This window comes from Oncorhynchus nerka, linkage group LG10 (genome assembly GCF_034236695.1).
Source record: "Oncorhynchus nerka isolate Pitt River linkage group LG10, Oner_Uvic_2.0, whole genome shotgun sequence".
Taxonomy (NCBI): domain Eukaryota; kingdom Metazoa; phylum Chordata; class Actinopteri; order Salmoniformes; family Salmonidae; genus Oncorhynchus; species Oncorhynchus nerka.
This window is the reverse complement of record NC_088405.1, coordinates 66,012,344-66,039,286: the sequence shown is the minus strand read 5'-3', so window position 1 is coordinate 66,039,286 and position 26,943 is coordinate 66,012,344. Positions and strand designations below refer to the sequence as shown.

At 44.3% G+C, this 26,943-nt stretch overlaps 2 protein-coding genes across 2 annotated transcripts in view; both read left to right on the top strand.

Annotated features, from left to right (window-relative positions):
* The window catches only part of LOC135573720 (cell adhesion molecule DSCAM-like), a 37,633-nt gene extending 22,177 nt beyond the window's left edge, over window positions 1-15,456 (top strand). The window contains exons 2-3 of the mRNA XM_065023372.1: window positions 14,940-15,257; window positions 15,440-15,456. Of these exons, the coding sequence (XP_064879444.1) occupies window positions 14,940-15,257; window positions 15,440-15,456 (335 nt within the window). The remainder of the gene's footprint in view (window positions 1-14,939; window positions 15,258-15,439) is intronic.
* A 588-nt stretch (window positions 15,457-16,044) lies between these two features.
* LOC115135869 (cell adhesion molecule DSCAM-like) overlaps window positions 16,045-26,943 on the top strand; it is a 134,245-nt gene continuing 123,346 nt past the window's right edge. The window contains exon 1 of the mRNA XM_029671022.2: window positions 16,045-16,180. Coding sequence (XP_029526882.2) covers window positions 16,075-16,180 — 106 coding nt within the window. The 5' untranslated portion in view covers window positions 16,045-16,074. The remainder of the gene's footprint in view (window positions 16,181-26,943) is intronic.

Here is a 26,943-nt window from a genome sequence, read left to right as displayed (position 1 = left end):
GAAATACAAAAGCCCCATTCATTATATATGTGTTGGATTCATTATTGAACGGTATCACTTTTTTTGTTCTTTGTGGTTTGGCTCATGGGGAAATTATGTTGATTGACGGTACAGGTCACTGAGTGTGTTGGGGCTTTTAGAGAGGTGTCTGTGGGGATGACTGAGGTCAGTGGATGGTGTACAGTATGTGTGACTTTTGGTTGTGTATGTGTGTGTGCGTGAGTGTGTGTGTGCGTGTGTGTGTGCATGCGAGAGAGAGAGAGAGAGGAGGGAGAGAGAGAGATAGAGGAAAGTAGAGGCCTTAAACGTTGATACAGGAGGCTAATGAAGAGAAGGTTAGTAGAGATTTGAGTTTTTCTGAATGTGTCAGGGCATAAAATTGAACCATTGGTTGTGCGTGCATGCGTACATAGGTGCGTGCTTGTGTGCATGTGTGTCTCCTGATGCATCTCTAGTAGACATAGTAAGGTTAGGGGGATTGTGTGTGTTCAGTGGTTGTGTTGACCTAGAAGCTTTACAGTAATAAAGTGTTTTTCCTCCTCATGTCAAACCTGGCTCTTCCCTGGCTATTGCATTGATTCATTTACATCTAGAACCGGAACCAATGAAAATGTATGTAAAGATCAGACTTTTCACATGGGGATGTTTTTCAGCGGCAGGGACTGAGAGAATGGTCAGGATCAAGGCAAAGATGAACGGAGCAAAGTACAGAGAGATCCTTGATGAAAACCTGCCCCAGAGCACTCAGGACCTCAAACTGGGGCAAAGGTTCACCTTCCAACAGGACAACAACCCTAAGCTAACAGCCAAAGACAACACAGGAGTGACTTCGGGACAAGTCTCTGAATGTCCTTGAGTGGCCCAGCCAGAGGTCAGACCTGAATCCAACCGTCTCTCTGGAGAGAGACCTGAAAATAGCTGTGTAGCCATGCTCCCCATACAACCTCACAGAGCTTGAGATGATCTGCTGAGAAGAATGGGAGAAACTCCCCAAATACAGTTGTGCCAAGCTTGTAGCATCATACACATGAAGACTCGATGCTGTAATCGCTGCCAAAGGTGCTTCAACAAAGTACTGGGTAAAGGGTGTTTGATTCCACATGAGTGTTTGAAGGCCTTGTTTGTTTAATTCTAACATTAGATTATTCCAATATGTATTACAAATCTCCAAACGTATTTTTATTTTATAGCGCTATATAATGCTCAAGGGCAAACGTTTGTTAGCATTTTTGCATGTTTTTCTACATTCAGAACATTAAACAACAATTATAAAGCCAACATTATCGCTTAGATCTAGCACAGTAAATACATCAATAGTTTAAGCATGTGGGGCAGCAGGTAGCCTAGTGGTTAGAGTGGTGGACTTATAACGGAAAGGTTGCAAGATCGAATCCCTGTCACGCCCTGACCTTAGTGAGCCTGTTCATTTCTCTATCTGGTTAGGTCAGGGTGTGATTTGGGTGGGCATTCTAGTTTTCTATTTCTTTGTTGGCCGGGTTTGGTTCCCAATCAGAGGCAGCTGTCTTTCATTGTCTCTGACTGGGAGTCATACTTAGGCAGCCTGTTTTCCACTGTTTGTGGGATCTTGTTTTTGCACAGTCGCTGTCTAGCCCTGCAGAACTTTACATTTGTTTGTATTTTGTTGTTTTGTCTGTGTTTCATTATTAAATTATCATGAACACTTTCCACGCTGCACTTTGGTCTCACTCATTCAATGACGGACGTAACAATCCTTGAGATGACAAGGTAAAAATCTGTTGTTCTGCTCCTGAACAAGGCAATTAACCCACTGTTCCTAGGCCGTCATTAAAAATAAGTATTTGTTCTTAACTGACTTGCGTAGTAAAATAAAAAAATATGTTGCAGAACAGTGACTAAAATCTTATTTCAAAATATTGACAACAAAAAAAGCGATCTTGACGATCCTGTTAGCCAACAGTGCACGGAGTTGACAAGCCCCTGACCGAGTTGACAACAAATACTCTAAAAATACATGTTGAATAGAAACAATGTAAAACATTTAAATTATTCATGCAAAAAAAATAATGCAAAAAAACAACCATTCTATCAGATATTTCAGCATTTTACAAAAATTACATTTCTTCTTCATTCAAGTGGTATACAAAGTGGCAATGTTTTGCTTTATGACTCTCAAACCTAATGAAATCCTTATGGTGTAGCTGACTCTGCTCATTCATGATGAACTTTTAGACAAATCTGACCGAGTTGACAGAATCTTAGGAATCACAGTTTTGAGAGAAATGTTCTTAAGAGTCAGAGGGCTATTGCAAGAAACTACATAATATACTTTTTCAATTCATATTCATTATTTCCAGTGCTTAGAATTTTAAGCACTTTTTTAGGGAGTTGAAATTCATTTCGGATCCTTTGCTCTGGACATTTCTGGGATTAGCGCCGATAATATTTAGAACATTTCAAAAGCAAATCTTAAAATTCTCAATGTAATTTTGAAGTGCAAATAATGCGCTTAACAAAACATACAAATGCCATGAAAAAATATATTTTTGTCAACCATTTTATTTGGTCGAAAAACAGTAAACTTATGGCCAATAGAAAAACACCTGGCAAAACACCCATAAACTCACACATCTGAGTAGGCCTATTATCAGGAATCGAGACCCAAGTGCAGACCCAAGTGCAGACTGTGTGAAGTAGCAATGTTTATTGTAACAACAAGGGCAGACAAGCGACAGGTCAAGGCAGGCAGGGGTTGATAATCCAGAGTAGAGGCCAAGGTACAGGATGGCAGGCAGGCTCAGAGTCAGGTCAGGCAGAGGTCGGTAATCCAGAGGTGGAGCAAAGGTACAGGATGGCAGGAAGGATCAGTGTCAGGGACAGGCACAGTGGCCAGGAGGACGAGAAAAAGAGAGACTGAGGAAAAACAGGAGCTGAGACAAAATGCTGGTTGGCTTGAACAAACAAGACGAACTGGCCAAGACAGACAGAAAACACAGGTATAAATACCCAGGGGATAAGTGGGGAAGATGGGCGACACCTGGAGGGGGTGGACACAAGTACAAGGACAGGTGAAACAGATCAGGGCATGACAGTACCCTCCACCTCTAGGGGCGCCACCTGGCATCCACCTACGCGGATACCTGGTTGACTAGGATGCCGGCGGCGAAAGTCGGCGATGAGGGCCAGGTCCGGATGTCTTTAGCGGGAACCCAGCACCTCTCCTCCGGGCCATAACCCTCCCAGTCAACCTGTACTGGAAACCCCTGCCCTGTGGTCAAATCCTCAGGCGGCGTCTCACTTTGTACGCTGTCTGACCATCGATGACACGGGTGGGAGAAATGGGCCTAGAAACAGAAGACAAGGGCCAGTCAGACATGGTTTTGACTCTAGACACACAAAATGTAGGACAAATATAGAGGGTATGGGGCAAAAGAGGACGAACAGCAGAGGGGCTAATGATCTTGGAGCGGCTTCCGGGGGTGATATGTCTCGGCTTCCGGGGGTGTAGCCGCGGCAGTATAGCGGCGTGCTAGTGCCTCAGACTTGACCTTCTTGGATACCAGTCGGTGCTGCGGAATCGAAGTGGCCCGGGCCTTACTGAACCCCTCCCGGAGGTCCTGGTTCTCTGCAGAGTTGGCAGAGAGGTCCGGTGCAATTTCCAGGCAGAGCTGACTTCAGGCAATGAATGTGTCTGGACGGGCTCCAGCCCACGATGGCACCAGTAGCCCAGTCAAGCGAGGGATTGTGTCGCTGGAGCCAAGAGAATCCCAATACCACGGGAACCTGCGGAGACTCCACCAGCAGGAATTGGATTGTCTCGCTGTGGTTCCCCGACCCTCGTAGGTTGACGGGGGTCATCTGGTGGGTGACCTGGTCTATAGAGCACTCGTCCACTGCTCTAACACCCATGGGAATGGAGAGGGGTTGAGAGGGTATGCCCAGCTCGGACGCCAGGGTAACGTCCATGATGGGGAGCATTGCTGCACAGCTATTTTCAGGTCTCTCCAGAGAGACGGTCGGTTTCAAGTCCAGGCTCGGGCTGGGCCACTCACGGACATTCAGAGATTTGTCCCGAAGCCACTCCTGAATTATCTTGGCTGTGTGCTTAGGGTTGTTGTCCCGTTGGAAGGTGAACCTTTGCCCCAGTTTGAGGTCCTAACCTGCTCCAGAGCGCTTTCATCAAGGATCTCTCTGTGCTTTGGTGCGTTCATCTTTGCCTCGATTCTGACTAGTCTCACAATCAGATTTGTGAACATGGTCCCTAGCTGTGTGTGCCGCTTTCCATGTCTGGTGTCTGTAGCTTGTGAGGTGTGGAAACACTTTGTTGCTTTTATGAATTTTGTCTTGCTGCTTTTTGTTCTATGTTGCTATGTCTGTATGCTACGTCTTGCTTGTCCTATGTTGCTCTGTCTGTATGCTATGTCTTGCTTGTCCTATGATGCTATTGTCAATATTGTAATTGTTTTTAATAACCTGCCCAGGGACTGCGGTTGAAAATTAGCCGTCTGGCTAAAACCGGCACTTTTACTGAAACGTTGATTAATGTGCACTGTCCCTGTAAAAATAAAATAAACTCAACTCTCAGTCCCTGCCATTGAAAAACATCCCCACAGCATGATGCTGCCACCACCATGCTTCACCGTAGAGATGGTGCCAGGTGTCAGGCAGACGTGACGCTTGGCAATTAGGCCAAAGAGTTCAATCTTTGTTTCATCAGACCAGAGAATCTTGTTGTGCCTTTTGGCAAACTCCAAGCTGGCTGTCATGTACTTTTTACTGAGGACTCGCTTCCGTCTGGCCAGTCTACCATAAAGGCCTGATTGGTGGAGTGCTGGTTTTCCTTCTGGAATATTTTCCAATCTCCACAGAGGAACTTGGTTCTTGGTCAACTACCTGATAAAAGCCCTTCTCCCCCGATTGCTCAGTTTGGTCGGGCGGCCAGCTCTAGGAAGAGCTTTGGTGGTTCCAAACTTCTTCCATTTAAGAATGATGGAGGCCACTGTGTTCTTGGGGACCTTCAATGCAGCAGACAATTTTTTGGTACCCTTTCCCAGACCTGTGCATCAACACAATCCTGTCTCAGAGCTCTACGGATGATTCCTTCGACCTCACGGCTTGGTTTTTGCTCTGACATGCACTGTCAACTACAGTGGGCTCCAAAATTACTGGCAATGCACAAACAATGCTTAAACAAATATAAGCAATATAATTATACAGATCAACTCAAAATAACAACATGTGAGAAGTACTGTACTTGATTAATGTTTCAATGGAACCAACCAAAATAAGTTATTGATTTAATTAAAAATCAATGTCCTCCAAATCAAGGTTTCACAATTAATGGCACCCTTAAAGATTATTGTAAATAACATCTACCAAAATTAAACCACAAATTAAATTCCACTAATTTAAGTTTATCTAAGTCTTAAGGATCTATATTGAGCCATTACATCACTTCCTGTTTCACTAGGGTATTAAAATGAGGTAACACACATGCAATATCCTGCTGTCATCAAACACCATGAAGAAAACAAAAGAACTAGCAGTTCAAAAGAGACAGATGGTCATAGACCTTCATAAATCTGGTAATGGCTACAAAAAGATACACAAACGATAGAATATACCACTGAGCACTGTCAGGACAATTATTAGAAAATATGGAACAGTTGTAAACCTCACGGGTAGAGGACACAAATGCATTTTGCCCCCCAGGACAGGGAGGAGGATGGTGAGAGAAGCAACAAAATCCCCAAGAAACACTGTGAAATAATTGCAGGCCTTGGTGGGGTCTCGGGGTCACCAGGTTTCAAAAAGCACCATCAGACACCACCTCCACATCCACAGGCTCTTTGGAAGGGTTGCCAGAAGAAAGCCCTTTCTGACCCCAAGACACAGATGCAAGCACTTGGAGTTTGCCAAACGTCATTTAAATTATGACTGGAAGAAGGTGGTCTGGTCAGATGAGACCAAAATTGAACGTTTTGGTCAGATACAGCATCGGAACATTTGGCGTTGAAACAGAGATGCATACAAGGAGAGGCACCTCATACCCACGGTGAAATATGGAGGGGGGTCAGTGATGTTTTGGGGCTGTTTTAATTCCAGAGGTCCAAGGGCACTGGTTAAGATTGATGGCATAATGAATTCTACCAAGTATCAGGCAATTTTGGCTGACAATCTGGTTGCCTCTGCCAGAAGGCTGGGACTTGGCCATATATGGACTTTCCAACAAGACAATTACCCAAAACATACCTCAAGATCCACACAGAAATGGTTCTGTGACAACAAAATCAAGGTTCTCCCATGGCCATCTCAGTCGCTGGACCTCAATCCAATGGAAAACCTGTGGGCTGAGTTGAAGAGGGCTGCTGATAAGCGCAAACCCAAGAATGTGAAGGATCTTGAAAGGATCTACATAGAGGAATGGTCCAAAATCCCTCCAAATGTGTTCCTTAACCTTGCCTAACAACAAGACCATGCTGTTATCCTTGCCAGAGGTGGTTTCACGAAGTACTAAATGAGTAGTGCCAATAATTATGAAACATTAATTTTGTATTAAATACTCGAATGATTTTGGTTGGTTCCATTGAAACATGAATAAAGTACAGTATTTCTCACATGTTGGTATTTTGAGTATCTCTATAATTATATTGTATTGTTTGCCCACCCGTGCCCTGGTTTGTGCTCTTATACAGGCCTAATAAAGTAAGGCATAATGTTTGGGATTAGCTATAGCACAGGGTTAACAAGAAATGTTTGTACCTAACATTCAGTCCATTTGTTTGGGGAGAAATGGAGGAAAATGTCTGGACGTGGCAATAGGCCTAGCTCACAGGCACATCATCAAACACACCTTCATTCCCATATAATCCCATAGCCTAATTGTGGTGGATGTACAAGATCCAAAACGCCTGTATAAGATCCAAAACAGATAACAGCAGAGATTGAGTAAGTCTATAGTAGCCTTTCAGACCAAACAGACACACAGACACACAGACAGAAAGACAGACAGACATCTGTAGTCTGGCCCAGGCTGATGGATGTGTATTGATAGGATACACATGAATCTTTCATCTGTCTTTTTAAGATTCCCTCGGCCTTGTTTTGAGCTTTCCCTTGCTTTTCTCCTCTCAGTATTATCAATAGATTCTCAGAAGTATAGCTGATACTCTGTTAAGCAACTGTCTATACTTCAGTCAGGCAGCAATGTTTATTTCATGTGATCTGACTGTTTTATCACGGCTGTTAATGAGATGATTCTTCACACAGCCACCCTCCAGAAGTACACGGCCAGCACCACCCACACACACATGGTCGTTTTTGCTCCTAACAGTCTGTCGATTCACCTCAGTTTGACTAGGTCATTCAGTTAATAAGACAGCTGAAGACAGCTTGGTCATAAGAGACGGCTCTGCATTTTATGCTGTGTGTGGTTGTGGTAATGTTTTACACGACAGCAGAGCGCGAAGTGGTGATAACGGAGTGCAACAGGCTCAGCTCTCGGTGACATTCCGAAAGCAAGTGGTGAGGAGAGAGAACAGTATCCTAGACTGTCCTGATCAACCCCTGCTTGACCATTTTTGCGCTTCTCTCCTCAGGTTATCGTTTGAGACTTCCCAAGCCCAATAGCAACAGATACAGGAACGCTTTTATCCCACAGACCATAAACTTTCTGAATCTGCATATGAAGTGAAATGTATTTAAATTGCACAATGATTGCACCTTTTATCCATCTCATTGCTTCATGTTATGTGTATATAGAGGTTGTATGGTTGTCACCGTTTTTTATGGTTTAACCCTGACTGCACAACACATTTCCCTATTGGGACAATGAAGATAACTTGAACATGAGTGCATACAAGTCCCCAGACTGTATCTATCACATAGAATGTAATGTATAATGTATTCAAATTTTATTGGTCACATACACATGTTGAGCAGATGTTATTGTGTAGCGAAATGCTTGTGCTTCTAGTTCCGACAGTGCAGTAATATCTAACAAGTAATCTAACAATTCCACAACTACCTTATTATATACACAAATCTAATGGGGTGAATGAGAATATGTAGACATAAATATATGGATGAGCGATGGCCGAGCGGCATAGGCAAGGTGCAATAGATGGTATAAGATACAGTACATATGATATGAGTAATGTAAGATATGTGCCATTATTTAAAGTGACTAGTGATCCATTTGTTAAAGTAGCCAGTCATTGGGTCTCCATGTAGGCAGCAGCCTCTCTGAGTTAGTGATTGCTGTTTAGCAGTCTGATGGCCTTGAAATAGCAGCCGTTCTTCAGTCTCTCAGTCCCAGCTTTGATGCACCTGTACTGACCTCGCCTTCTGGATGGTAGCGGTGTGAACAGGCAGTGGCTCGGTTGTTGTCTTTAATGATCTTTTTTGCCTTCCTGGGACATTGGGTGCTATAGGTGTCATGGAGGGCAGGTAGTTTGCCCCAAGTGATGCGTTGTGCAGACCGCACCACCCTCTGGAGAGCCTTGCGGTTGAAGGCAGAGCAGTTGCCGGGCAGGATGCTCTTGATTTGTTGATCTGTGCAAGTTAGTCAGGGTTTGGGATGACAAGCCACATTTCTTCAGCCTCCTGAGGTAGAAGAGGCACTGTTGCGCCTTCTTCACCACATTGTCTGTGTGGGTGGACCATTTCAGTTTGTCGTTGATGTGTACGCCGAGGAACTTAAAACTTTCCACTTTTTCCACTGCTGTCCCTTCGATGGGGATAGGGGGGTGTTCCCTCTGCTGTTTCCTGAAGTCCAAGTTCATCTCCTTTGTTTTGTTGACGTTGAATGAGTGGTTGTTTTCCTGACACCACACTCCAAGTGCCCTCACCACCTCTCTGCAGTCTGTCTCGTCGTTGTTGGTAATCAAGCCCAATACTGTTGTCGTGCGCGAACTTGATGATTGAGTTGGAGGCTTGCATGGCCACGCAGTTGTGGGTGCAGGAGGGGGCTGAGCACGCTCCCTTGTGGGGCCCCAATGTTGAGGGTCAGCAAGTTGGAGATGTTGTTTCCTACCTTCACCACCTGGGGGCGGTCCGTCAAAGTCCAGGACCCAATTGCACAGGGCGGGGTTGAGGCCCAGGGCCTCCAGCTTGATGATGAGCTTGGAGGGTACTATGGTGTTGAATGCTGAGCTGTATTCAATGAACAGCATTCTTACATAGTTATTCTTCTTGTCCAGATGGGATAGGGCAGTGTGCAGTGTGATTGCGATTGCAGTTTGCTAATCTTCTGTGTATTTCCATGTTATCCACTGTCTAACTCCAGTCATTTGGGCTGTGAGTCAGTGTGGGCATTCATGGAGGTCCAGGAGGAGATAATAAATGGCCATTTTGGCCAGGCCGTAATGTGTACTCTACTCTCTGTGTGAGAGAGATGCGCTGTCTTGTTATTTGTTGTTTGTTTTCCTGCACCTGCGTCCCCCTGCTCTGTACGGGCTGAGAAAGTCTGGATGTGAGAGACAGGGTCAGGTGACCATGAAGAAGCTGAATGTTACCGAGAAACGGAAGGGAGGGGAGAAGAGGAGAGGAGAGAGTGGGATGGAGAGGAGAGAGAGAGAGAGAGAGAGAGAGAGAGAGAGAGCGCGAGGAGGAGAGAAGAGGAGAGAGTGGGATGGAGAGGAAAGGAGGGGAGGAGAGAGTAGGATGGAGAGGAAAGGGAGAGAATGGAGGGGAGAAGAGGAGAGGAGAGAGTGGGATGGAGAGAGAGAGAGAGAGAGAGAGAGATGGAGAGAGAAAGGGAGCGCGAGGAGGAGAGAGAAAGGGAGCGCGAGGAGGAGAGAAGAGGAGAGAGAGATGGAGAGGAAAGGGAGCGCGAGGAGGAGAGAAGAGGAGAGAGTGGGATGGAGAGGAAAGGAGGGGAGGAGAGAGTAGGATGGAGAGGAAAGGGAGAGAGAAAGGAGGGGACGAGATGAGAGAGAGTGGGATGGAGAGGAAAAGGGAGAGAGAAAGGAGGGGACAAGAGGAGAGAGAGTGGGATGGTAAGGAAATGGAGAGAGAAATGAGGGGAGAAGAGGAGAGGAGAGTGGGATGGAGAGGAAAGGGAGAGAGAAATGAGGGGAGAAGATGAGAGAGAGTGGGATGGAGAGGAAAGTGAGAGGGAAAGGAGGGGAGAGGAGAGAGAGTGGGATGGAGAGGAAAGGGAGAGGGAAAGGAGGGGAGAGGAGAGAGAGTGGGATGGAGAGGAAAGGGAGAGGGAAAGGAGGGGAGAGGAGAGAGAGTGGGATGGAGAGGAAAGGGAGAGGGAAAGGAGGGGAGAGGAGAGGAGAGTGGGATGGAGAGGAAAGGGAGAGGGAAAGGAGGGGAGAGGAGAGGAGAGAGAGTGGGTTGGTGAGGAAAGCGAGAGAGAAAGGAGGGGAGGAGAGAGAAAGGAGGGGAGAAGAGGAGAGTGTGGGATGGTGAGGAAAGGGAGTGAGAAAGGAGGGGAGGAGAGGAGAGTGGGATGGTGAGGAAAGGGAGAGAAAGGAGGGGAGAGAGAAAGGAGGGGAGAAGAGAGGAGAGTGGGATGGAGAGGAAAGGGAGAGAGAAAGGAGGAGAGGGGAGTGGGATGGAGAGGAAAGGGAGAGAGAAAGGAGGAGAGGGGAGTGGGATGGAGAGGAAAGGGAGAGAGAAAGGAGGAGAGGGGAGTGGGATGGAGAGGAAAGGGAGAGAGAAAGGAGGGGAGGAGAGGATAGTGGGATGGTGAGGAAAGGGAGAGAGAAAGGAGGGGAGGAGAGGATAGTGGGATGGAGAGGAAAGGGAGAGAGAAAGGAGGAGAGAGGAGTGGGATGGAGAGGAAAGGGAGAGAGAAAGGAGGGGAGGAGAGGAGAGTGGGATGGAGAGGAAAGGGAGAGAGAAAGGAGGGGAGAAGAGGATATGAGAGTGGGATGGAGATGAAAGGGAGAGAGAAAGGAGGGGAGAAGAGGAGAGAGAGTGGGATGGTGAGGAAAGGGAGAGATAAAGGAGGGGAGAAGAGGAGAGTGGGATGGAGAGGAAAAGGAGAGCGAAATGAGGGGAGAAGAGGATAGGAAAGTGGGATGGAGAGGAAAGGGAGAGAGAAAGGAGGGGAGAAGAGGAGAGAGGGATGGAGAGGAAAGGGAGAGAGAAAGGAGGAGAGAAGAGGAGAGAGAGTGGGATGGTGAGGAAAGAGAGAGATAAAGGAGGGGAGAAGAGGAGAGTGGGATGGAAAGGAAAAGGAGAGCGAAATGAGGGGAGAAGAGGATAGGAAAGTGGGATGGAGAGGAAATGAGGGGAGAAGAGGAGAGAGAGATGGAGAGGAAAGGGAGAGAGAAAGGGGGAGAAGAGGAGAGAGGGATGGAGAGGAAAGGGAGAGAGAAAGGGGGAGAAGAGGAGAGAGGGATGGAGAGGAAAGGGAGAGAGAAAGGGGGAGAAGAGAAGAGAGGGATGGTGAGGAAAGGGAGAGAGAAAGGGGGAGAAGAGGAGAGAGGGATGGAGAGGAAAGGGAGAGAGAAAGGAGGGGAGGAGAGAGAGTAGGATGGTGAGGGAAGGGCGAGAGAAAGGAGGGGAGGAGAGAGAGTGGGGTGGAGAGGGAAAGGAGGGGAGAAGAGGGTAGTGGGATGGAGAGGAAAGGGAGAGAGAAAGGAGGGGAGAGAGAAAGGAGGGGAGGAGAGGGGAGTGGGATGGAGAGGAAAGGGAGAGGGAACGGAGGGGAGGAGAGGATAGTGGGATGGAGAGGAAAGGGAGAGAGAAAGGAGGGGAGAGAGAAAGGAGGGAGAGTGGGATGGTGAGGAAAGGAGGGGAGAAGAAGAGAGGAGAGAGAGTGGGATGGAGAGGAAAGGGAGAGAGAAAGGAGAGGAGAGAGAGTGGGATGGAGTGGAAATGAGGAGAGAAAGGAGGGGAGTAGAGAGAGTGGGATGGAGAGAGAGAGAAAGGAGGGGAGAAGAGGAGAGGAGAGAGTGGGATGGAGAGGGAAGGGAGAGAGAGAAAGGAGGGGCGAAGAGGAGATGAGAGAGAGTGGGATGGAGAGGGGAGATGGAAAGAAAGGAGGGGAGAAAAGGAGAGAGTGGGATGGAGAGGGAAGGGAAAGAGAGAGAGAGTGAAGAAGAAAAAGGAGGAGTGGTCATTTTCTGGAGAGAGCAGTGGAGAGCTGCAGAGACAGAGCAAGTGGGAGAACCTCTTTCTCTCTCTGCTAGTAACTGCCTGTATCTTATTGACTGAGTGCTTTCAATCTCTCTCTCTCTCTCTCTCTCTCTCTCTCTCTCTCTCCACTATACCTCACTGTTTTCCTTGAAAATGCTCTCTAAAGTATATCTCTGCTCTCCTACATTGGGTTCTGGGCTCTGGCAGCGCCTGCATTCGTCCGTCACGGCTTCACTGTTTTAAGGATTCAGCCGTCCAGAAACGGGGGCTACATTTTTAATGAGTATGTGAAAAGGCAGATTGAGACAAAATTAGTCATGAGGCAGCCTTTCTTCATTTTTCACCTTTCAAACACACACAGAGCTCAGCTTTGATGGCTCTTTGTTGGCATTTAGAACCTGCAAAGTACAACAGAGGAGGCTGGCCCTCTTCTCCAAACATGAGCTACACACCTTATGGAACCTGTATTCTGACTGTCTCTCAACCCTGTCTTTGCCTTGCTAAGAGGAATCCACTCATTGTTCATCCATTCCCTCTGTAATGGCTGATGATGGAGCTGGTTGTATTTATATTTATGAGAGCTTCAGGCTAACTCTTAGCATTTATTAATACTATGATGAGCCACCTGCAGCTGCCTAGCTGGTCTGAGAGCTATTGATCTGTGTGTTAACCACAGGGGTAAATACAGTAGGACACACACACTCACACTCACACATGCACGCAACCACACACACACATGCACATGCACACGCACACACACACACACACGTACACACACACAGTTGGAGTTACTACACCATGCTTTTCAGACCACTCATCAATCAAACATGTGAATCTTGGTTGTGTGTGTGCTCCCAAACAGACAATCTATTGAACTGTTAATGTTGGGGTCTGACGATTTCCTGTTAGCCGATCCATAAGAATGGAGCAGTCATGCACTTCCCTTCGCCATTCCATGCTTATGGATGTCTCCATTTAGAAACTAAAACAACCCTGACTGATGACAACACATGCCATCAAATTTAGATGTCTGTAAGTTTGAGGTACAAATAGTTGGAAATCCTGTGCATTTTGGTATGTGTGAAGTGAGTGTTTAAATGCAATATACATGTATATTATGGAAGTATTTGTATATGCTATACCAGACAACGTGGAAGCAGGTTGTGGTAGATGGAGCCCTTGTTAGGTATTGATGAAGCACTAAAATGTTTGTTCCCAGAGGAGGGGGATTGGCAGCACATGCAGGCATGTAGGCAGGCTGGGTAGAGACAGGGCAGTGAATGAGGCAGGCTGGGTAGTGACAGGGCAGTGAATGAGGCAGGCTGGGTAGAGACAGGGCAGTGAATGAGGCAAGCTGGGTAAAGACAGGGCAGTGAATGAGGCAGGCTAGGTAGTGACAGGGCAGTGAATGAGGCAGGCTGGGTAGAGACAGGGCAGTGAATGAGGCAGGCTGGGTAGAGACAGGGCAGTGAATAAGGCAAGCTGGGTAAAGACAGGGCAGTGAATAAGGCAGGCTGGGTAGTGACAGGGCAGGGAATGAGGAAGGCTGGGTTGTGACAGGGCAGGGAATGAGGCAGGCTGGGTAAAAACAGGGCAGGGAATGAGGCATGCTGGGTAGTGACAGGGCAGGGAATGAGGCAGGCAGGGTTGTGACAGGGCAGGGAATGAGGCAGGTTGGGTACTCTATAATAGAGCACCTTTGAGTACATCACAAAGTACATGCTTTAGTGTTAGGTTGTGACAGGACAGGGAGTGTAGGATCACACACCAACAGGTAGGCTGTTTACAGTGACAAGACAGGTTGTGGGAATAGTCTGGAAAAATACTTTTTACATAATTAAGTTGCTACAAACTGTGATGAGATGACAAACACACAAAAGCAATTCCAATCTATTTGCTATTAAGAAAAAAGGACAGGGTTGGTAATGGTTCTCAACTGTTTTTTTTCATATCCAATAATAATCTATATAACTAAATGACAGCCATTTTAAGAAGCAGGATTTAGGAGAACTCACCCAAAAGCCCATGTTAACAATAAGGCAGACACACTAGGTTACATGGAGTGCTTGCCTAGTATATTTGATTTCCCAGAAGCCTTGGTGCCTGCCTACACAGTACACCTTACCAGCTCATAAAGAATTGGTTCAGTATTGGGTTGGGTGGGAGGGAGTAGCAACATCCACCTGCACACACGCCACATTTCTTAGCGGGGTCGTGGCTCAGCCCTCCACAAGCAGCCCTCCAGCCCCAGTTTCCCATTATGCACTGTGTTTGTAATCAGGTCTGGTGCTATGCTGGCCCTCCCAAGTTCCTCTCCTCTCCCTCGGCTCCTCTGAAATGCCTCTTAATACTGAACAACTCTCCTTTCTCCATTCCTCCTCACTGCAGTTGAAAATAGCACTTTGGCCATGCAGTCAGAGCACAACACCATTACAGCACCACAGACTCAAAGGGAAATACAACATAAGAAGTCTTAGAGATAAATGCATAGTGGAGCTCTGCTGACGAGGCATTCAGATGTTTTAGTTTAGAAATATTGCAAAATGGCCTCCATTGTTAAGATGGAGACTGGTTCTTCTGGCCATTCATCGGTTGATTATTTCACTCAAAATGTTACATTGTGAAACAACTCCCATAAAAATACCCCTCCAAGTAAGGGGATAGAGAATATATTTCAGAACAAAATGATCCAAAAACGTAAAAAGGCTCAGTGTTTTTTCTTCACATTGATCAAGATAAGGGATATACAGTATATAAAAATCAAAGGTGGCAAAAGGCTGGACGTTAGATGAGAAGATGGGCAGCAAAAAACCTAAACACTACCAATGACTAACATTCCCTGCTCTGCTCTGTTTTCTTTTCAGTTTTCAGTGAAGATCTACGTTCCAGCTTATATTTTGTCAATGCATCTGTGCAAGAGGTAGTGTTTGCCAGCACCACAGGGACCTCGGTGCCCTGTCCCGCCGTGGGCGTGCCCCCCGCCTCGCTGCGCTGGTACTTGGCCACCGGAGAGGAAATCTACGATGTCCCCGGGATCCGCCACGTGCACCCCAATGGCACCCTCCAGATCTTCCACTTCAACCCCTCCAGCTTCAGCAACCTCATCCATGACAACACCTACTATTGCACAGCGGAGAACCCCTCAGGGAAAATCAGGAGCCAAGATGTCCATATTAAGGCTGGTGAGTGGTCTATCTGCTTGGTTTATGCATACTGTATAATGTACAGTAGGGTTGTTTATCTAAAGTAGTAGTGATGTGAGAATTGTTATTTAAAAAAAATATATATATATTATTCCAAAAATCATTGCTAGGTAGTTAACATTATCTAGCGCTAGTCTGCTGTACCTGTTCCAAAACTCCAGTATCTCTCCTTCTATAGCTTGTTCTCCATCTTCTTTTTACATGGTGAGCCAACATGTATTCAGCGGTTTTATTTCCATTACTGATCAAAACTTGTTTTGTCAAGGCTCTCTCTTGTCTCTGTCAGGAACATCATATCACAATAAAGTCACAGTATCGAATCACAATACATATATACTATCGTGATACACCTAAGGGGACCTAAGTATCGTGATTATATTGTATCGTGAGGTACCTGGCAAATCCCAGCCCTACAGTATAGTGGTCAGTGGCCAGTGTGGTTATGGAAATGGACAGTTGATTACAGAGGTGGGAATTAGGGCTGCAGACAGTGTGGAGATGTTGAACAGAAGCTTGTTGGTCACTAAATGGGGTATAGTATACCACTTGGGTGACTAGTGACCACCTGCTAAACATTTCAGTTGGTAATGTTCAGAGTCTAACCAGGGATGTCACATTTGTTATGCTTGTGATTAAAGCAGTGAAGAAAGCAAAGAAACAAAATATATAGACAGCATATCATTTGCCAGAACAGAAAAAGGAAAGTCAATTCATTGAGGACTCTCATTTCTTGTTTCCCCCATCTCTTCCAGTTCTACGAGAGCCCTACACGGTCCGTGTGGAGGACCAGAAAGCCATGAGAGGCAATGTGGCGGTGTTCAAGTGCATTATCCCAGCCTCGGTGGAGGCCTACATCACTGTTGTGTCCTGGGAGAAAGACACAGTGTCTATCAACGTCCAGAGTAAGTCTCTGCTCTCTAATCACTCTCTAATCACTATATAATGTACAGTTGAAGTCGGAAGTTAACATACACTTAGGTTGGGGTCATTAAAACTCGTTTTTCAAACACTCCACAAGTTTCTTGTTAAGAAACTATAGTTTTGGCAAGTCGGTTAGGACATCTACTTTGTGCATGACACAAGTAATTTTTCCAACAATTGTTTACAGACAGATTATTTCACTTATAATTCAATGTATCACAATTCCAGTGGGTCAGAAGTTTACATACACTAAGTTGACTGTGCCTTTAAACAGCTTGAAATATTCCAGAAAATGATGTCATGGTTTTAGAAGCTTCTTTATAGGCTAATTGACATCACTTGAGTCAATTGGAGGTGTACCTGTGGATGTATTTCAAGGCCTACCTTCAAACGCAGTGCCTCTTTGCTTGACATCATGGGGAAATCAAAAGAAATCAGCCAAGACCTCAGAAAAATAATTATAGACTGTCTGGTTCATCCTTGGGAGCAATTTCCAAATGCCTGAAGGTACCACGTTCATCTGTACAAACAATAGTATGCAAGTATAAACACCATGGGACCACGCAGCCGTCATACCGCTCAGGAAGGAGACGCGTTCTGTCTCCTAGAGATGAACGTACTTTGGTGCGAAAAGTGCAAATCAATCCCAGAACAACAGCAGCAAAGGACCTTGTGAAGATGCTGGAGGAAACAGGCACAAAAGGTTCTATTTTCACAGTAAAACAAGTCCTATATCGACATAACCTGAAAGGCCGCTCAGCAAGGAATCAAATCAAATCACATTTATTTATATAGCCCTTCGTACATCCGCTGATATCTCAAAGTGCTGTACAGAAACCCAGCCTAAAACCCCAAACAGCAAGCAATGCAGGGGTAGAAGCACGGTGGCTAGGAAAAACTCCCAAGAAAGGCCAAAACCTAGGAAGAAACCTAAAGAGGAACCAGGCTATGTGGGGTGGCCAGTCCTCTTCTGGCTGTGCCGGGTGGAGATTATAACAGAACATGGCCAAGATGTTCAAATGTTCATAAATGACCAGCATGGTCAAATAATAATAATCACAGGCAGAACAGTTGAAACTGGAGCAGCAGCACGGCCAGGTGGACTGGGGACAGCAAGGAATCATCATGCCCGGTAGTCCTGAGGCATGGTCCTAGGGCTCAGGTCCTCCGAGAGAGAGAAAGAAAGAGAGAATTAGAGAGAGCATACTTAAATTCACTCAGGACACTGGATAGGACAGGAGAATTACTCCAGATAGAACAAACTGACCCTAGCCCCCCGACACATAAACTACTGCAGCATAAATACTGGAGGCTGAGACAGGAGGGGTCAGGAGACACTGTGGCCCCATCCGATGACACCCCCGGACAGGGCCAAACAGGAAGGATATAACCCCACCCACTTTGCCAAAGCACAGCCCCCACACCACTAGAGGGATATCTTCAACCACCAATTTACCATCCTGAGACAAGGCTGAGTATAGCCCACAAAGATCTCCACCACGGCACAACCCAAGGGGGGGGGGGGGCGCCAACCCAGACAGGAAGATCACGTCAGTGACTCAACCCACTCAAGTGACGCACCCCTCCTAGGGATGGTATGAAAGAGCCCTAGTAAGGGTTAGAGGCAGAGAATCCCAGTGGAAAGTGGGGAACCAGCCAGGCAGAGACAGCAAGGGCGGTTTGTTGCTCCAGAGCCTTTCCATTCACCTTCACACTCCTGGGCCAGACTACACTCAATCATATGACCCACTGAAGAGATGAGTCTTCAGTAAATACTTAAAGGTTGAGACCGAGTTTGCGTCTCTCACATTGGTAGGCAGACCATTCCATAAAAATGGAGCTCTATAGGAGAAAGCCCTGCATCCAGCAGTTTGCTTAGAAATTCTAGGGACAATTAGGAGGCCTGCGTCTTGTGACCGTAACGTACCTGTAGGTATGTAAGGCAGGACCAAATCAGAGAGATAGGTAGGAGCAAGCCCATGTAATGCTTTGCAGGTTAGCAGTAAAACTTTGAAATCAGCACTTGCCTTGACAGGAAGCCAGTGTAGGGAAGCTAGCACTGGAGTAATATGATATTTTTTTTTGGTTCTAGTCAGGATTCTAGCAGCCGTATTTAGCACTAACTGAAGTTTATTTAGTGCTTTATCCGGGTAGCCGGAAAGTAGAGCATTGCAGTAGTCTAACCTAGAAGTGACAAAAGCAGAAAGTTTCTGATTTTTGCAATGTTACGTAGATGGAAAAAAGCTGTCATTGAAACAGTCTTGATATGTTCTTCAAAAGAGAGATCAGGGTCCAGAGTAACGCTGAGGTCCTTCAGTTTTATTTGAGATGACTGTACAACCATTAAGATTAATTGTCAGATTCAACAGAAGATCTCTTTGTTTCCTGGGACCTAGAACAAGCATCACTGTTTTGTCCGAGTTTAAAAGTAGAAAGTTTGCAGCCATCCACTTCCTTATGTCTGAAACACATGCTTCTAGCGAGGGCAATTTTGGGGCTTCGCCATGTTTCATTGAAATGTACAGCTGTGTGTCATCCGCATAGCAGTGAAAGTTAACATTATGTTTTCGAATGTCATCCCCAAGAGTTAAAATATATAGTGAAAACAATAGTGGTCCTAAAACAGAACCTTGAGGAACACCGAAATCTACAGTTGATTTGTCAGAGGACAAACCATTCACAGAGACAAACTGATATCTTTCCGACAGGCCAGAACTTGTCCGTGTAGACCAATTTGGGATTCCAATCTCTCCAAAAGAATGTGGTGATCGATGGTATCAAAAGCAACACTAAGGTCTAGGAGCACAAGGACAGATGCAGAGCCTCGGTCTGATGCCATTAAAAGGTCATTTACCACCTTCACAAGTGCAGTCTCAGTGCTATCATGGGGTCTAAAACCAGACTGAAGCATTTTGTATACATTGTTTGTCTTCAGGAAGGCAGTGAGTTGCTGCGCAACAGCCTTTTCTAAAAAATTTGAGAGGAATGGAAGATTCGATATAGGCTGATAGTTTTTATATTTTCTGGGTCAAGGTTTGGCTTTTTCAAGAGAGGCTTTATTACTGCATTTTTAGTGAGTTTGGTACACATCCGGTGGATAGAGAGCCGTTTATTATGTTCAACATAGGAGGGCCAAGCACAGGAAGCAGCTCTTTTAGTAGTTTAGTTGGAATAGGGTCCAGTATGCAGCTTGAAGTTTTAGAGGCCATGATTATTTTCATCATTGTGTCAAGAGATTTAGTACTAAAACACTTGAGTGTCTCTCTTGATCCTAGGTCCTGGCAGAGTTGTGCAGACTCAGGACAACTGAGCTTTGAAGATATACACAGATTTAAAGAGGAGTCCGTAATTTGCTTTCTAATAATCACAATCTTTTCCTCAAAGAAGTTCATGAATTTATTACTGCTGAAGTGAAAGCCATCCTCTCTTGGGGAATGCTGCTTTTTAGTTAGCTTTGTGACCGTATCAAAAAGGAATTTCGGATTGTTCTTATTTTCCTCAATTAAGTTGGAAAAATTGGATGATCGAGCAGCAGGCAGGGCTCTTCGATATTGCACGGTACTGTCTTTCCAAGCTAGTTGGAAGACTTCCAGTTTGGTGTGGCGCCATTTCCGTTCCAATTTTCTGGAAGCTTGCTTCAGAGCTCGGGTATTTTCTGTATACAGGGGGGCTAGTTTCTTATGAGAAATGTTTTTAGTTTTTAGGGGTGCAACTGCATCTAGGGTATTGAGCAAGGTTAAATTGAGTTCCTCAGTTAGATGGTTAACTGATTTTTGTCCTCTGGCGTCCTTGGGTAGACAGAGGGAGTCTGGAAGGACATCAAGGAATCTTTGTGTTGTCTGTGAATTTATTGCATGACTTTCGATGTTCCTTGGTTGGGGTCTGAGCAGATAATTTGTTGCAATTGCAAACGTAATAAAATGGTGGTCCGATAGTCCAGGATTATGTGGAAAAGCATTAAGATCCACAACATTTATTCCATGGGACAAAACTAGGTCCAGAGTATGACTGTGACAGTGAGTAGGTCCCGAGACATGTTGAACAAAACCCACTGAGTCGATGATGGCTCCGAAAGCCTTTTGGAGTGGGTCTGTGGACTTTTCCATGTGAATCTTAAAGTCACCAAAAATTATAATATTATCTGCTATGACTACAAGTCCGATAGGAATTCAGGGAACTCAATGAGGAACGCTGTATATGGCCCAGGAGGCCTGTAAACAGTAGATATAAAAAGTGATTGAGTAGGCTGCATAGATTTCATGACTAGAAGCTCAAAAGACGAAAACGTCATTTTTTTTTTGTAAATTGAAATTTGCTATCGTAAATGTTAGCAACACCTCCGCCTTTGTGGGATGCACGGGGGATATGGTCACTAGTGTAGCCAGGAGGTGAGGCCTCATTTAACACAGTAAATTCATCAGGCTTAAGCCATGTTTCAGTCAGGCCAATTACATCAAGATTATGTTCAGTGATTAGTTCATTGACTATAATTGCCTTTGAAGTAAGGGATCTAACATTAAGTAGCCCTATTTTGAGATGTGAGGTATCATGATCTCTTTCAATAATGACAGGAACGGAGGAGGTCTTTATCCTAGTGAGATTGCTAAGGCGAACACCGCCATGTTTAGTTTTGCCCAACCTAGGTCGAGGCACAGACACGGTCTCAATGGGGATAGCTGAGCTGACTGCTGAGCTGACTTTGGAAGAAGCCACTGCTCCAAAGCCGGCATAAAAAAAGCCAGACTATGGTTTGCAACTGCACATGGGGACAAAGATCGTAGTTTTTGGAGAAATGTCCTCTGGTCTGATGAAACAAAAATAGAACTGTTTGGCCATAATGACCATCGTAATGTTTGGAGGAAAAAGGGGTAGGCTTGCAAGCCGAAGAACACCATCCCAACCGTGAAGCACGTGGGTGGCAGCATCATGTTGTGGAGGTGCTCTGCTGCAGGATGGACTGGTGCACTTCACTAAATAGATGGCATCACGAGGCAGGAAAATTATGTGGATATATTGAAGCAACATCTCAAGACATCTGTCAGGAAGTTAAAGCTTGGTCGCAAATGGGTCTTCCAAATGGACAATGACCCCAAGCATACTTCCGAAGTTGTGGCAAAATGGCTTTTAAGAACAACAAAGTCAAGGTATTGGAGTGGCCATCACAAAGCCCTAACCTCAACCCTTTCGAAAATTTGTGGGCAGAACTGAAAAGGCATGTGCGAGCAAGGAGGCCTACAAACCTGATTCAGTTACACCAGCTCTGTCAGGAGGAATGGGCCAAAATTCACCCACCTTATTGTGGGAAGCTTGTGGAAGGCTACCTGAAATGTTTGACCCAAGTTAAACAATTTTAAGGCAATGCTACCAAATACTAATTGAGTGTATGTAATCTTCTGACCCACTGGGAATGTGATGAATGAAATAAAAGCTGAAATAAATCCTTCTCTCTACTATTATTCTGACATTTAACATTCTTAAAGTAAAGTGGTGATCCTAACTGACCTAAGACAGGGAATTTTAACTAGAATTAAATGTAAAAAATGTATTTGGCTAAAGGTGTATGTAAACTTCCAACTTGAACTGTATATAGAGAACATGTTATGTAAAAATCTTCACAAAACCAGTCTGGTAAGTGATTATCTCACTGCAAGAAAAGAAGGCCATAGTTCTGAGATAGCTAAGAGTTTTGACCCAAGGGATGTGTGGATGTGCTGTGCCCTGTCTGTCTGCAAGGCCTTTTGAAGTCAGACTAGACTAGTAGATTAGCGCCCATGCCCCTATTCCAGCCATGCAACCAGCTCGTTACATTTTGTTGTGTGTTCACGTCCGTCGGACCCCATGACAGAGTGTCCCTATTTCCCTGCTGACCCAGGCTGGGCGAGAGTCTTCCACGAGAGCAGGGAGGAGGGCATGGCAACCCTGTGGTGTCACTTAGCCTCAGTGCTATTGACCCAGTTCTCTGGTGATGGGAGCCATTGCCTTGTTCGTCTACTCGGTCTGCGTTGGTTGTCTACTCGATTGTTTCCTAGCCCCCGGGGGCAAATTCACTTTATGTCGGGCATTTAACAAACTCAATAGACAAAGCTAATGTTGTTTTGGCTTTTGAATGGAGGGCAAATGCAGTGATTTCTTTTTTGTTGACGTTTTTCAATTTGTCCACTGAGGTGAAAGCAACAATCTCTTAATTGTCCATAAATGGATTTGCCGCAAGGATCTTTTGGAGCTGAGGGGATACAGGGTTATGGTTTATGGAATACATATTTTTCATAATGTTGAGTTACATTTTTTCCCTAGAATTAATACTTGACTGTTTGAATGATTGATTGATTGTTCAAATGAATGAATTACAAGTATGTACTGTATGGATGCAATGCCATCATTTTCTAATGCAAGACTAAATGGGCCTTTTTCCTAGCTGTCTTTCTAGGATGAACTTCACTGACAACAGTGTTTACTTTCCACTGTTAAAATCTATATGTGAACACGGTCAGAAAAATGTTGCCGCCACCAATCCAGCGCTCTTCTCCATGCTTAATAATAAATGACGGAAGTCTACGAATCCATGAGCAAATCATCTTTATCCACGTCTCAACGCACAAACCCACCATCCATTCTCCCCATTCTTCATGGCTCATGCATATGAAGTGCAATTTAAAGAGTCTGTGTGTGTGAAAGGATATGTGTGTGTGTGTTTGTGTGTATGTGGTATCCATGTTGACTGGTGGCTCTAGACAGATCACCAAGCCCTACTCTTATTTTCCATGGGCTGCCAAAGCCCACCTTTTAAATGTTTAATGAGTTAAAAATGAGAATATCAACACTTAGACATGAAAAACTTCAAATGTAGCTTTTCTGTATCTGGTAGTATGAATTATAGATGGTAGTATTTCTGTTTGGAGAGGTGTACCATGAAGCGCAGGCAGCAGGCCCCCTTTAACCATTCCCCTGTAAGTCTCACTGGGGTTAGGCCCACTTTAGGCTAGGTTGCTGTGCAGAACCTAACGATACACCACTCAAAGAGCTTCAGTGTCTGCATGCGTGGAAAGATGTGCTAATGACCATGGAAAATACAAACATTTTAAGAAGACAGTGGGTAGGAGTTGCATTGCATTAAAGTGCATTGTTTATGTCAGTAGTTGTAGGTCAACCCTGGCTGCTCTGTTCTATATTTTACCTTATTATTATTATCTATCCTGATGCCTAGTCACTTTACCCTGCCTTCATGTACATATATATCTCAGATACCTTATTATTATCTATCCTGATGCCTAGTCACTTTACCCTGCCTTCATGTACATATATATCTCAGATACCTTATTATTATCTATCCTGATGCCTAGTCACTTTACCCTGCCTTCATGTACATATATATCTCAGATACCTTATTATTATCTATCCTGATGCCTAGTCACTTTACCCTGCCTACATGTACATATATATCTCAAATACCTTATTATTATCTATCCTGATGCCTAGTCACTTTACCCTGCCTTCATGTACATATATATCTCAAATACCTTATTATTATATATCCTGATGCCTAGTCACTTTACCCTGCCTTCATGTACATATATATCTCAAATACCTTATTATTATCTATCCTGATGCCTAGTCACTTTACCCTGCCTTCATGTACATATATATCTCAGATACCTTATTATTATCTATCCTGATGCCTAGTCACTTTACCCTGCCTTCATGTACATATATATCTCAGATACCTTATTATTATCTATCCTGATGCCTAGTAACTTTACCCTGCCTTCATGTACATATATATCTCAGATACCTTATTATTATCTATCCTGATGCCTAGTCACTTTACCCTGCCTTCATGTACATATATATCTCAAATACCTTATTATTATATATCCTGATGCCTAGTCACTTTACCCTGCCTTCATGTACATATATATCTCAAATACCTTATTATTATCTATCCTGATGCCTAGTCACTTTACCCTGCCTTCATGTACATATATATCTCAGATACCTTATTATTATCTATCCTGATGCCTAGTCACTTTACCCTGCCTTCATGTACATATATATCTCAGATACCTTATTATTATCTATCCTGATGCCTAGTCACTTAACCCTGCCTTCATGTACATATATATCTCAGATACCTTATTATTATCTATCCTGATGCCTAGTCACTTTACCCTGCCTTCATGTACATATATATCTCAGATACCTTATTATTATCTATCCTGATGCCTAGTAACTTTACCCTGCCTTCATGTACATATATATCTCAGATACCTTATTATTATCTATCCTGATGCCTAGTCAATTTACCCTGCCTTCATGTACATATCTACCCCAAATACCTCTGCACATTGATCTGGTACTGGTACTCCCTGTATATATCTGCACATTGATCTGGTACTGGTACTCCCTGTATATATCTCCACATTGATCTGGTACTGGTACTCCCTGAATATATCTCCACATTGATCTGGTACTGGTACTCCCTGTATATATCTCCACATTGATCTGGTACTGGTACTCCCTGTATATATCTCCACATTGATCTGGTACTGGTACTCCCTGTATATATCTCCACATTGATCTGGTACTGGTACTCCCTGTATATATCTCCACATTGATCTGGTACTGGTACTCCCTGTATATATCTCCACATTGATCTGGTACTGGTACTCCCTGTATATATCTCCACATTGATCTGGTACTGGTACTCCCTGTATATATCTCCACATTGATCTGGTACTGGTACTCCCTGTATATATCTCCATATTGATCTGGTACTGGTACTCCCTGTATATATCTCCACATTGATCTGGTACTGGTACTCCCCGTATATATCTCCACATTGATCTGGTACTTGTACTCCCCGTATATATCTCCACATTGATCTGGTACTGGTACTCCCTGTATATATCTCAACATTGATCTGGTACTGGTACTCCCTGTATATATCTCCACATTGATCTGGTACTGGTACTCCCTGTATATATCTCCACATTGATCTGGTACTGGTACTCCCTGTATATATCTCCACATTGATCTGGTACTGGTACTCCCTGTATATATCTCCACATTGATATGGTACTGGTACTCCCTGTATATATCTCCACATTGATCTGGTACTGGTACTCCCTGTATATATCTCCACATTGATCTGGTACTGGTACTCCCTGTATATATCTCCACATTGATCTGGTACTGGTACTCCTGTATATATCTCCACATTGATCTGGTACTGGTACTCCCTGTATATATCTCCACATTGATATGGTACTGGTACTCCCTGTATATATCTCCACATTGATCTGGTACTGGTACTCCCTGTATATATCTCCACATTGATCTGGTACTGGTACTCCCTGTATATATCTCCACATTGATCTGGTACTGGTACTCCCTGTATATATCTCCACATTGATCTGGTACTGGTACTCCCTGTATATATCTCCACATTGATCTGGTACTGGTACTCCCTGTATATATCTCCACATTGATCTGGTACTGGTACTCCCTGTATATATCTCCACATTGATCTGGTACTGGTACTCCCTGTATATAGCTCCATTCTTGTGTATTTTATTTTATTCCTCTTGTGTTACTATTTTTATTTTTAAACGCTGCATTGTTGGGAATTGCTCAAGCATTTCACGGTGAAGTTCTCTTCGGCGCATGTGACAAATACAATTTGATTTGATTTGATTTTTGGTACTGGTAAACTACCTGGCGTGCAGGCTTTTGTTGCAGCCCAGCACTGTCTTACAGTACACAACTGATTGAAACAATGTACTGCTTATCAGGACCTTGACTAGTTAAACCAGATGGTTAATGCAGGGCTGGAACAAAAAGCTGCACACCATATACTGTAGCTCTCCATGCTCAGAGTTGAGGACCGCTGGTGAATCTAATAGATGATGGATTATTACACTTAACCTTTTTTCATGACATGGTTCAAAACACAAACAATATGGTAACATTATTTTAGAAAGAAAGGAGTGATGATCGTGTGGCAGGAAATATAGCAATGATTTGAAGAGAGAAAAGTAAGGCCCATATCCCATTAAATTGTGTCTATAGCTACATGCTCCCCTCTGATAATCAGCTGAGTCTCACTAAGATATGGGTGAAGATATAGGTGCGGATAAAGCAATGACACCCACACATTTATATTTTCTCTGCTCTGCAGTGTGGCTGGCTGGCTGCAATAGCAGAATGCAGGATCAATCCTGTTATGTATTGTTCTTGGTTCTAAGCTCTGGAATGTTTTCATTCCAATAGTGAAGGGTACCTTGCATCCGCAACTGTCTTATAGATTTGGTCCTTCTGAGGTGCATTTTATGAATCTCATCATGGATTCAGTCTTCTTACCTTTACTGTTAGTGAGTCAGACTTATGAGATATGTCTAATAGTACCAAATCAAACCAGAGTTCATTTGTCACAGGCACTGCAGGTATAATCAGTACAGTGAAATGCTCAACAATGCAGTCATATAAAAGAAATCCACACAAGAATAAAATAAATACACCCTCTGTAGAGTACACACAAGAATAAAATAAATACACCCTCTGTAGAGTACACACAAGAATAAAATAAATACACCCTCTGTAGAGTACACACAATAATAAAATAAATACACCCTCTGTAGAGTACACACAATAATAAAATAAATACACCCTCTGTAGAGTACACACAAGAATAAAATAAATACACCTTCTGTAGAGTACACACAAGAATAAAATAAATACACCTTCTGTA